Source organism: Amblyraja radiata, chromosome 15 (assembly GCF_010909765.2).
Source record: "Amblyraja radiata isolate CabotCenter1 chromosome 15, sAmbRad1.1.pri, whole genome shotgun sequence".
Classification (NCBI taxonomy): domain Eukaryota; kingdom Metazoa; phylum Chordata; class Chondrichthyes; order Rajiformes; family Rajidae; genus Amblyraja; species Amblyraja radiata.
The window spans coordinates 40,987,226-40,999,646 of NC_045970.1; the positions used below are offsets into that span (position 1 = coordinate 40,987,226).

The 12,421-nt window shown below is 51.9% G+C and overlaps 1 protein-coding gene across 6 annotated transcripts in view; it reads right to left on the bottom strand.

Annotated features, from left to right (window-relative positions):
• nt5c2 (5'-nucleotidase, cytosolic II) overlaps positions 1-12,421 on the bottom strand; it is a 44,497-nt gene that overhangs the window by 5,110 nt on the left and 26,966 nt on the right. For all 6 annotated transcript variants that reach the window (XM_033034216.1, XM_033034211.1, XM_033034213.1 and 3 more), the window contains 13 exons: positions 11,020-11,137; positions 9,912-10,007; positions 9,022-9,113; positions 8,748-8,805; positions 7,008-7,101; positions 6,269-6,322; positions 5,883-5,966; positions 5,476-5,517; positions 4,642-4,749; positions 3,839-3,905; positions 3,097-3,267; positions 1,500-1,551; positions 1,240-1,300 (listed from right to left, as the gene is read on the bottom strand). In XM_033034216.1, coding sequence (XP_032890107.1) covers positions 1,240-1,300; positions 1,500-1,551; positions 3,097-3,267; positions 3,839-3,905; positions 4,642-4,749; positions 5,476-5,517; positions 5,883-5,966; positions 6,269-6,322; positions 7,008-7,101; positions 8,748-8,805; positions 9,022-9,113; positions 9,912-10,007; positions 11,020-11,033 — 993 coding nt within the window. In that variant the 5' untranslated portion in view covers positions 11,034-11,137. The remainder of the gene's footprint in view (positions 1-1,239; positions 1,301-1,499; positions 1,552-3,096; positions 3,268-3,838; positions 3,906-4,641; positions 4,750-5,475; positions 5,518-5,882; positions 5,967-6,268; positions 6,323-7,007; positions 7,102-8,747; positions 8,806-9,021; positions 9,114-9,911; positions 10,008-11,019; positions 11,138-12,421) is intronic.

Below are 12,421 nucleotides of genomic sequence, written 5' to 3' on the forward strand. Positions count from 1 at the left end.
CAAAAAAGATTCACCAGGGTTTACAGGTTTAAGTTTCAGGGAGAGGTTGGATAGATTCAGACTTTTTAATCTTTAGAATGTAGGAGGCTCAGGGGTGAGAGATTGCAACCTTCACTGGGTCCACCCTGTTTCGATGAATGCAATCAACCCGGCGTGCACAATCAAATAAGATCAAATAGAACAAGTTGTCCTACAACTTTAGGCTGTGCACGCCATACGCAAGAAGAAGAAGGGTGACTTGATTTACGTGTACAAGATCAGGAGGGGCATGAATCAAGTGATTCCTTACACTCTTCTTCCCCAGGGTAGAGGGTTCTAAAACTAAAGGGCATAGACTTAAGGTGAGGGGAGAGAGATTTAAGAGGGACCTCAGGGGCAAGTTTTTCCACCCAAATGGTAGTTTGTATCAGGAACAGGCTGCCAGAAGATGCAATTATGACTTAAAAGACATTGGGCAGATAATATGGAAAGGAAGGGTTTAGAGAGATGTGTGCCAAATGCAAGCAAATGGACTAGTCTAGAATGCCAACTTGTTCAACAAGGGCCTGTTTCCAAGCTCTACACTCTATGCCTCCATGGAAAGAATTTACTAAACATTAATTGTGTTACACCAACACAATTGGGGGGGGGGTGGAGTCACAAGGATAACTGGAGAGGAGGAAAGCCAGGGTCAGGTGGCAGAGGGATTGATAACCCGCCAGGATTGAATCCTCCCATGGGGTCTGGAGCGCAGAAGGTTAAGGGGGGACTTGATAGAGGTCTTTAAAATGATGAGAGGGATAGACAGAGTTGATGTGGACAAGCTTTTCCCTTTGAGAATAGGGAAGATTCAAACAAGAGGACATGACTTCAGAATTAAGGGACAGAAGTTTAGGGGTAACATGAGGAGGAACGTCTTTACTCAGAGAGTGGTAGCGGTGTGGAATGAGCTTCCAGTGGAAGTGGTGGAGGCAGGTTCGATGGTATCATTTAAAAATAAATTGGATAGGCATATGGATGAGAAGGGAATGGAGGGTTATGGTATGAGTGCAGGCAGGTGGGACTAAGGGGAAATAATTGTTCGGCACGGACTTGTAGGGCCGAGATGGCCTGTTTCCATGCTGTAATTGTTATATGGTTATATGGGTCATAATGTCCTGAAAGAAATCCGATTATAATCACTGGTGATGGATACCTCCACACCCAAACAGAGGGGGAACCTTCCACAGAAGGTACAAGGTTAGCCCTGGCCTCACTCACCTTGATGCGTCTCTGAATGGCACTGATATCAGGCCTCTCGTTACTGCTGCTGTCCAGATGCCTGAGGGAAATGATGTTTAAAAATGTTAAAACTTGCCGAATAACAGCAGGAAATGTGTCAGTACCGACAGAGGAATGCAGAAGATTCATTACAGTACAGAATAAAGAGAGAGTCGGACGTAATAATGAGCCAGTAACCAGTGCCGCACCTCACTAACGCTAGTTTAATTTACTCTTGCCCAGAACCTGTTCATACTCACTTGTAGAGTTCGGCCAGAAACACATCCAGACTCTGCAGTTCCTCAAACAGGGCTGGAAGATAAAGGAGAGTCAGTGCTGGTTCACCAGGGGCGCACGGCGCCAGGGGCAATGGGAGGGCTTTAGCCAACAGCAACCCGCGGCATTTAAAGTCAGCCAGCCATTTGGCCCATCGTGTCCACACCAGCCCCACACCAGAATTCAGGTCATTCTTCCTGCTGGTGGGCAGCACACTACCTCAACTGTCTCACATCCACCGATTAACACTGTCGTTGACGTCTCTGCCAGGGGAAATTCCTTCTGTTCACCGCGATCAGACCTCCCAATGACTTTACTTTCCTCAGTCACATCCTGACCGCTTCGATCCAGAATAACATCACCGGTTGAGTCTGTTCTCAAGCACTCGAAAACTGTCTGCACCCTCCCTGGTCCTGCCACTTCCTTACAGTAACAGGTAATCTGTACATACTGTATACTGCGGTTGCAGTCTACTTTGTATTTATACAGCCCCAGCACCTCCTCCTGTTTGTGTGCACAGTCCTAGACCAGGCATCTCGCTACCACTTCAGCCAGTTCCTGCCGCCCTGAGGGGCCTGTGAACGTGTCTCTGCATTTCTCCTCTTCCTTTGTTCTGCATCCCCTCATCTCCACAATCCACTCCCCTCATTTCCTTTACCCATCTGAATTCCATTAGTATTTGTGAGCCATCCATATTTCCCCAGTTACTGGCAGCCATGCTGTGAGCATAATCCTCTCATAAGATCATAGGTGATAGGAACAAAATTAGGCCATTCGGCCCATCAAGTTTACTCCGCCATTCAATCATGGATGATCTATCTCTCCCTCCTAACCCCATTCCTGCCTTCTCCTCATAACTTGACACCTGTACTAATCAAGAATCTATCTCTGCCTTAAATATATACACTCTTTGCATGAATTCCAGATTCACCACCCTCTGACTAAAGAAATTCCTCATCTCCTTCCTAAAAGAACGTCCTTTAATTCTGAGGCTATGACCTCTAGTCCTAGACTAGTGGAAACATCCTCTCCACATCCACTCTATCCAAGCCTTTCACTATTCTGTATGTTTCAATAAGGTCCCCCCCCTCATTCTTCTAAACTCCAGGCACCTGACTGGTGCCTTCCCACACAGTGGGAAACTTTGATTCTGCTGTGTGGGGATGTTTTATGTTAAATTCTATAGTGTGTGTTCTTTATTTTTTTATTGTATGGCTGTATGGGAATTTCATTTCACTGTGCCATCTGGAATCTTGAATCTTGAATGTACACAGGCCCAGTGGCGTCAAACGCATCACATGTTAAGCTACTTATTCCTGGGATCATTCTTGTAAACCTCCTCTGGACCCTCTCCAGAGCCAGCACATCCTTCCTCAGATGTGGTGCCCAAAATTGCTCACAATATTTGCCGAGAGCCCCAGCCCTGTCACTACCACCCACACTAATGCCACTTTCCCCTGGATGCCCTGGGCTGGTCCTCCCACTCCCATTAGCCACAGACTAATGGGCTCAGGGGAGACTGCAGGGGGTGAACTGGGGCCAGATAGCGGGCAGGTAGCGGGGCTTTGCACGGGATCTTACTGCTCTTGTCTGTCCACACATGCAGCTCCTGTGCGAGTTCGGGGATGACCAAAAACGTCCTCCAGCCTTGCCGCTTCTTCGATTTCAGGATGTCACCGAAGATGTGGTCGCCAATGTAGAGAATGTCTTTGCCTTTCGTCCCCAACAAGTCCCCCATAATGTCCGATGATCCTGGAGAATCCCATGGCAATGAAAATCAGGTCGCCTTTCACCCCATTCAACAACATCACCAGCAGTGGCCCGGCTCATAGTGACCATTGCAAGCCCACAGCATCCTGCTGCCCCCTCCCCACGAGAGAGCAGAACCAGTGTCTCCCCCACCCACCCATCCACACGCACCCTCTGCCCTGTCCTCCCCACACCATCTGCTGCCCCCTCCCCTCCCTACACACCCTGTGCTCCCATTACATCCTCTGCTCCCCCACCCCTCCCCACACATTCCCCAACCCCTCACACCCTTGGCTCCACACACTCCCTGCCCCCCCCCCCCCGATCCAACCCCACCCCTCTCCAGCCCCACTCCCTCTGCCCCCCCCCCCCCCCTCTCCAGCCCCACTCTCTTTGCCTCCCCCCCCCCCCCTCCAGCCCCACTCTCTTTGCCTTCCCCCCCTCCAGCCCCACCAGGCTGCACTTCCAGGGAGAGATGATAGCGCTAACCTGGCCTTTTATCGCCAGCCCCCATTGAGAGCCCCAGCAGCTCCCGGGGGCTTGCGGACAGGCAGCGGATCAGTGGGACACTCACCTCCCGAGTACACTATGCCCTGCTGGAGAGGCCCCGTGTGTGTGCCGATCTTCAGGTGGCCAGTTGTCTGCTCAGGGAGGGAAGTGGAGACTGTATGAGTAGGCGTTTCCCAGACTCTCTGACCAATCCACCCCAGACCATCTCCCCCAACCCCACCCGTCCCCCCCCCTAAACGCCACCCACCACTCATCTCCCCACACCAACGCCAACCACCACAGCCGCCACGCTGCACTGCAGGCTGAGGTGCCCAACGCTGCTCCCCACACCTGGTTCCATTCCAAGGTTCTTTAGTAACTTGTCAGTTTCTTTGTTGAACTAAATTAAGGCGCATGTTGCAATCAAAAGCGCTTGAACAATTGGGATTCATCTTCATTCACAGAGTGAAAGACCAGGCCCTTCTCAAGTCTGTCAGGCGATATAGGGTTTCTGGGGAATAAATGCGATCATATCAAACTCTACAGCTGACAAAACCCACAGTGGGAAAAGGAACAAGAAGTTGGCGTGGGTACAATAACAACATTTAAAATACATATGACAGGTACATGGATAGGAAAGGTTTAGGGCGTTTGGGCCAAATGCATATAAATGGGATATGCTAAGATGGGGCATCTTGGTCGACATGGATGAGCTGGGCCGAAGGGCCTGTGACGAGAGGGAGCAGGTCATGGAGTTTCCCTGGTTGGGAGGGAGCAGATGACGGAGCCTCCCCTGTATCCGCCACGTTCCACCCCTGCCCTCTGGTGCATGGGCAGACTGTGCCGCTCCTGCCCACACCACCCCAGCCTCGAGTTCCCGTCACACACCTTGTCCACCTGCCGCAGGACCGTCCCCTCGCTGAAGAAGAGTGGCTTCCGCGCGTCCACCACAACCAGGTCGAAGTACGACTGCCAGGGCCGGGGAGGGCTTCCAGGCTGTGGGGAAACAAGGGTAGAGGTGAGCACAGGGACTCCCCTCCCTCACAGAACCAGGCAGCGGCAGTCTCGCAGCCCACACTGGGGACAGGCAGCAGCATGGAGCCTCGGCACAGAGAGAGAGACGCAACAACCGTCCAACACCGACCACAGTGGTGGTGGAGGCTGGGCCACAGCCGGGCGGATAATTATGTGGGGGGGCGGGAATGTTTGCGTCCCTGGGGAGGGGGCGATGATGGGGCTGCTGGGGTTGAGAGGTGGCTGGAACTGAACTGACCCAGTGGGCTCCTGCACAGCCTCTGGTCTGCAGCAGCTCAAACCAGTCACGGCACAGGGAGACTTTGGCGTAGTTCTGGTCGCCCCCATTGCAGGAAGGATGTGGAGAGGGTGCAGGGCAGTGCTTGAAGGTGAAAGGGGGAAGTTTGAAGGAGATGTGCAGGGAGGTTTATTTTATGGAGGATGGTGGGTGCCAGGAAGGCGCTGGCAGGGGTGATGGTGGAAACAGATATCGCTCTGCCCATCATCACTGCTCACAAGGAGCCGCACAACATTTAACACATGCATCAGCGGACCAGAGCAGCAGCCCTTCACACTGGCACACGTTACAACTGATCATGGAAGGTGCCCCGTCCCCTCCCCCCTGATCCAGGAGTGGGAACAATGTCCACTGCCTAACCACCGCCATGCCCTCCCAAACCCCCACCTCCCCTCCTGCCCTTAACCTACCTGTGGGCCGTGTCCAAAGTCAAACATGTAGGTCATGATCTTCTGTAAAACAAGGAGAGTCAGTCACTGGGACCAGGGCAACTGTGATCCCACCCCACACACCCTCCACCACCCCAGATCCCCTTCCCTGATCTTGATCCAACCAACACCCTCTACCGCCCCAGGCACCCACCCCCAACCCTGATCCTGCCCGAGACCCCTCCTCCGATCATGATCCCCATTCCCAGAACCCACCCTGTCCAGACCCCCCTGTCCAAACCCCCCCCCCCCCCCCCGCCCGCTGTCCTGATCCCTGTCCCAGAAACCCTCCACCACCCTAGACACCCTTACCCGATCCTGATCCCACCTCCCAGCCCCCTCCCCTCCCCCGTTGGCACCCCACCCTCGGGCCCACAGCCGGCTCTCACGTTGGTGTACTTGTAGTCGCTGTTGGTGACCAGGAACACTTTGCCAATTTCATTCATCCGACTCAGCAGCAGCGGCAGTTTGGGCTGAAACATGGGAAGCTCAGGCTCAGACAGCATGGCATCACCCCGTCCCACACCCACCCCGTCCGTTCAATTCCATACCTTCCGCCCCGTCCCACACCCACCGTCCACCCAGAGTACACTATGCCCTAACTGCGAGGTCTGTGCAAGGTCCGACTCCCATCGTGGGCTCTGCTCTCGGTCCACGGACAATAAACAGGACAGGCCACTGCTACAGTCTCACCCCTCCCTCCCTCCCTAGTGCAGACAGCCCAGAGCCACTGGGGCCAACCCACAGTTAACCAGACCAGGGAAAACACATTTACCTCTTTAACAACATAGGTCTCCAGGTTTTCCAAAGTCTTCTCTTTCAAAGAACCCTAAAAACAAAACAAGAGAATCAGAGAGCAGCTTCTGACTGCAGTCTGCCACCTCCAGACCAGGTCAACCCCCGTACAGGGAGCAGAGTATAAAACCACCGCAACATTCGCCACACAGTAATACCTCTGCTGTAAGGATGGAGCTGAACTGATGCTGCAAATATCGCGCTGTTCTCTATATCCCTGCAGCAATTGCTTACAGTTCTGCATGCCTGAACATTAATCTCTGGGAGGCTTTTACCGTGAACATTGGCATGGGTAGAGGAAGAGCAATCTGACATGGTGATGAGAGGGAGACAGGGAGCGTGGATGTCAGGTTGATCCACCACAAGACTAGTTCACTGTCCTGTCCAGGGTGCCAGGAGCAGAACGTCTGTGCTCATTCCCACACTGCTGTGTGTGGGCTGCCCAACACCAACTGCACCAGGTCCTCACCTGCCCAGAGTATGAAGGCACTTTGTTCACTTAACAGTGCAAAACTCTGAGGCCACAGAGTGCTGGAGTAACTCAACAGGTCAGAGAGTATCTCTAGAGGACATGGAAAGTTGTGAGGCTGTGCAACGGCCACAAGGTGAATGGGATTCCTTCCTTTCAAGGTTCTCCATTTAAACCCTGAGTGCAGAGCCGAGCCGATGCTCGCTGGCCTAGCTGGGAGGAGTAGGAGTGAGCAGTGTTGGAGTGGTACCTTGTAGTGGACCCAGTCCACAGCATCACGCACGTCCTGGAACATACTCTTGAAGGACATGAAGAGATCGCCATCCTTGAAGCCGGTCTCACAGCTGTGGGGAAAGACAAGTGGTGAAATCACCCACAGCACCAACACATTCACCGCTGGTTCTGGCACAGGCAGAGAGAGAGACACCTTAGCACCAACTGTGGGCTCAGTGCCGTGGGATCTCTCCCACCCAAACTGGGTGAAACTCCAAAACATCAATCCCATCATAATCAACAAAGAAACCCTCCCTACCACCCATTGCCCAGCAATCTCAACAACCCAATGCCATGTGCACCAGCCCACAGGAGACACAGCTCAGAACATCACATGCTCTGCCGCTTATGCCAAAGCTCAGGGAACAGTGACGGGTAATGTCCATTGCAAGTAGTCTCTCAGCCTCCCATGTTTCTCAGCGGGCCAAGGGAAGGGAAAGTGAGCGGTGCGGACACTTTATGAAGCATGATTACAGAGCCCAAGGAAACCCGCATCAGGCCATACACAGCTGCCCTGCTGACAAACACACAGCATGCAATGGAGCTTTGCTTCTGTTCTCCCGATCATAACCATTGGCCACAAGGACCAACGCTCCTGGGAGGTGTGTAGGTGGATGGCACTCCATGAGCAGATGGATAAACATTTGTCAGAAACTGAGGGACCAGGAACAACCGTTCCCTGTCCCTGCAGTTCCGGATGCACTGGGAAGAGGCAGAGTGAGAATTGCACTATTATGTACCTAGCATTGTGTTATTCATTTATTATATTGTGCATTGATATGTGTGTCATTGATTAATAGGCCTGCACCAAGGAAGTACTTTATTATTCTGTTGCTGGTACAAGAGTCTCGACACAAAATGTCACCCATTCCTTCTCTCCAGAGATGCTGTCTGTTCCACTGAGTTACACCAGCATTATGTGTCTATCTTTGGTGACTATAAAACACTCTCGTTTCTGTGATAGGAAGGATTTGGAGGTAGGCAAATGGGACTTGCCCAGTAGGGCAACTTGTTTGGCATGAACAAGGTGGGCCGAAGGGCTTGTTTCAGTGCTGTGATTCTGGCATCCTTGGGCTTTGCTCACTTACTCCCAAGGACCAGGGTGTGAATGTGGATGGATCATACAAGAGATGGTACCTGTACTTTGGGTGGTGAATCTGCGGAATTCTTTGCCACAGAAAGGTGTGGAGGCCAAGTCGATGGATATTTTTAAAGCAGAGATAGATAGATTCTTGATTAATTTCGGGTGTCAGGGGTTATGTGGAGAAGGCAGGAGAATGGAGTTAGGAGGGAGAGATAGATCAGCCATGATTGAATGGCGGAGTAGACTTGATGGGCCGAATGGCAATGGCGTGGAATTCTCTGCCTCAGAAGGCGGTGGAGGTCGGTTCTCTGGATACTTTCAAGAGAGAGCTAGATAGGGCTCGTAAAGATAGCAGAGTCAGGGGATATGGGGAGAAGGCAGGAAAGGGGTACTGATTGGGGATGATCACATTGAATGGCGGTGCTGGCTCGAAGGGCCGAATGGCTTACCCCTGCACCCATTGTCTATTGTATTGCCTAATTCTGCTCCTATTGCTTATGACATTATGACTTTGTTATACACTGATCATCAATGGGATGCCATTTACTGGTGGATCGAACCAGAGTGATGAGAGATGGGAAATTCCAGGGAGCTGAGCTCCCAGCACCGTGTCTGCCCAAGCCCTTCACTTACCTTTTGTAACGGGGGCAATTGGTGAAAAAGTCAACCAGGCAGGCAAACAGGTAGGTCTCTGCAAAGGAAGGATACCAGAACCTAGTGAGAAATCCCCAAATCACACACACCAAATTCCCGAGTTACACGACCTTCCCTTCCTCCATCCCTCCCTCCCTGGCCCCCTCCCCCTCCCCTCCCTGGCCCCCTCCCCCCCCCCCCTCCCCTCCCTGGGACCCTGGAGCACATCCTCTCCCTCAGCTCATCCCCTACACATCAGACCTGAGCTCCATACCGGGGAGATTGAAGAGAGTGTTGAGGATGTGGAACCGCTCCGTGTCATCCCGCTGGATAAACTTGTTGGGGTATTGCTCTCTTATTTCTGGCCTGCACAAAACACAAAGGTGCCGTGACACCCTCCCTTCAACAGTGCAAGTAACTCCTCAACCCCCCACCCCCACCACCTCCAAAATGACACTTCCCACCCAACCCAGCAGCTCTGCCCCTGCACTCCCCGCGCTCTCCCAGGCCTCCAACGGTGAAAGTTGCAAGTAACTACTCATCCACACTCCCCCTCCCTGTCCCCTTCCACCACCACCACCAGCATCAAACCTCCTATCCCCATACGCCAGCTCTCCCCCCACCCACTGACTTTACCCTTGACCTCCCCCCCCCCCCCTCCCCCTCCAACCAACTCCCTCCAGCACCAACAGCCCTGCTTTGGCACCCACTCCCCACCCTGCACAAAAGTGCTGCAACACGCCCCCACTCACAATGCACCCCCACCTCACAACCGCTCACACTCCCCCCCCCCCCGACTCTCCCCACCCCCTCCTTCCCGAGTGAGTTTGTGTGGAGGGCTGGCAACGTAGGGATTATCGAGTGTGGAGGAGGGAAGGCCTGTAGCAAGGGCGGGGGGGAGTCACGGGTCATCGAGTGTGGAGGGAAGAAGGGGGTCAGAAGCGAGGGATCATTGAGTGTGGAGGGAGGGAGGGACTGGGAGCGGGGAGTAGCATTGAATATGGAGCAGGGGGCCGGGAGCGAGGGGAACTGCATCCACTGGCAAAGCCGCTCTTCCCATCAGGTGTGAAGCCTGAATTCTGTGCCGTTAGCTTGTATATTGGGGATATTTCACATTTTGTCTGTGCACTAACAAATAAGAAGCAGCAGAGACTCCTCACTGACCCTCTCATGAAGTTGAAGCCATGGGCACACACCAGGATATTCCCATAGGCATCCACCTTCAGCAGGTTCCCATGTGACGTGTCAAAAATCAGGCCTCTGCTCAAAAACACAAGAATGTATTTCAATATTCACAGAAACGTAACCAGCAAACCTGGCACCACCCACCACCAGAAATCAAGGCTCCCATAACCACTGTTTCTCATTCAACACAAACTCCATTTGGTCGGGCTCAGCTCTGATAATTTTGGGTCGTCTCACCATGGGAAGGGTGTGAGTGTGCTGGAGAGGGTGCAGAGGAGATTCGCCTGGTGGCACCCACATTGAAGCAGGTCTGTTACCTGGAGAGCCTGGAGTCTGCCTTCCCTGGAGCAGAGAAAGTCGAGGGCGGACGGGACAGAAGTGTACAAAATCATGAAAGGCATAGATATGGCAGAGAAACCTTTCCTCATAACAGATGTACCTCGGCCGAGGGAGTAGTGGAGGCAGAGATATTCACATTTCAGGATCTGGATGTTACCTGCATGAGTAAACTTTACATAACTTTATTACCTTGATATTTCCTGCATGAGTAAACTTTATATGAGTTAACTTTATTACCTGCACCAAATATGGTAAAAAATAACCAGGAATACTGGTGCCTTCTGCCAAACCAACCGACTGCTGTTGTGGGAAGGGAAGCTCGGCTGCCATACCGAGTCATTGGCACACCCGGGGAAGTCAGTGTGAGAGAACGGGTCGTTTAACGGGACTACGGGAGACAGAATTGAACCGAGGAATGCAGCCGGAACATGCTGCGGAGGTGCAGGGCTACAGTTTGCAATGGGTGGGAGGACTCGGGGTGGCACGCTCAGCCCCAGTACAGCTGCATCCCTCCTGGATGTAAAACTGAGGAGACCTGCATCAGCATCCCTTCAAACACTGCATTAACTCCTGCACCGATCTGCAGGTGGCCACTACCACTAGGCTCACATGCAGCCCTGTGACCATCAATGCCCAGTTATCACCAAGCTGCACACAGCCTACGGCTCGCGTAAGCACTTCCCCCTGCTGCCATCCAGCACCCTAGCTCTGGCTCTTGGCTCACGGCCGTTTCTCCACGTGGTCCTACCTGGTGGGGAACATAGGGTCATAGACGAAGCTGCCCAGTTCCTGTGGGTACCCAATGTTGATCAAATGTTCAACAGTCAGGTCAAAGCCCAGAGACTCGTATTCAGGAGACTTGTACACTGCAAAAAGAAAAGAGGTAATGGTCAAGATGCATCCAACCACAGCTCGGGATCAAAACACAAAGCGCTGCAGGAACTCAGCAGGTCAGGCAGCATCTGTGATGGGAATGTGCAGACGATGTTTTGGGATGGGACCCTTCTTCAGACGGATAGCATCCTGAGGAAACTAATATTGAATCTATGACAAAGGCTCAATAGAACCTTATTACCAACAAACGCTCAAAATGTCTGAAGAATTGTCCCGACCCAAAACGTTATCTGTCCATTCCCTCCACAGATGCTGCTTGACCTGCTGAGTTCCTCCACCACTGTATGTTTCGCTGAAGATTCCAGCATCTGCAGTCTGTCCTACCAACAGCCTGCAAGCCCTGGATATACAAATCATTGTGTGAAGTGCAGTTACAATCGCATGATGTGACACACACCTCCCAGGCTGCTGCATGAAACTTGTGACAGCCAGCATTACACTTAGACTGGGACGATGGGGGTGGATAGGAGCAATCTGGGACTCCCAGAATCTGGAAGCACCCATACCACACGCAATAGTCAGTGAGTGTAATGCTGATGACATTGAGCCTGTATTTATAGGTAGCTTCTGGAGAAAACTAAGAGTGAACTGGTGAGAGGCTCAATAGCATATGGACAATAAAGAAAATAACAGCACAATGCTCTCCCAGATTCAATGCTTCTCATTGTGGGAATGAATTTGAAAGAACTTGGGCAAGAAGGATTGCGTCTGAACATAATTGTCCAAAATGCTCTCGATTCAGGAACAGATCCTTCAGATTGGAACACGACACGCTCTTAAAAATAGCGGAGTCTGGGGATCTGGGGAGAAGGCAGGAACAGGGTACTGATTGGGGATGATCAGCCATGATCACATTGAATGGTGGTGCTGGCTCGAAGGGCCAAATGGCCTACTCCTGCACCTCTTGTCTATTGCCTATTGACACACATTGGTAAACCACTAAAAGTGGAAGAGGAAACAAGAACAGTGAATGAGAGGCCAGTTGTCAGGGAGTTTAGGATTAACAACAGATGCCAAGAAATTGAACCACATTTCTCGTGTGTCAAACATATGGGGTTTACATTAATGCCTAAACAGGTCTGCTGAAAACTAAACATCGCAAAATCTCTGTCAGGGCCCTAGCTATCTAGATCAGTTACTAGGAAATGCAACATACTAAATATAATACTTTGTACCTTGTACCTTCTGAAGGTTCCACCAGGGACTATACTGGAAGTTGGACAATTTTATACTGGGCAATATTTTTTTACATTTAT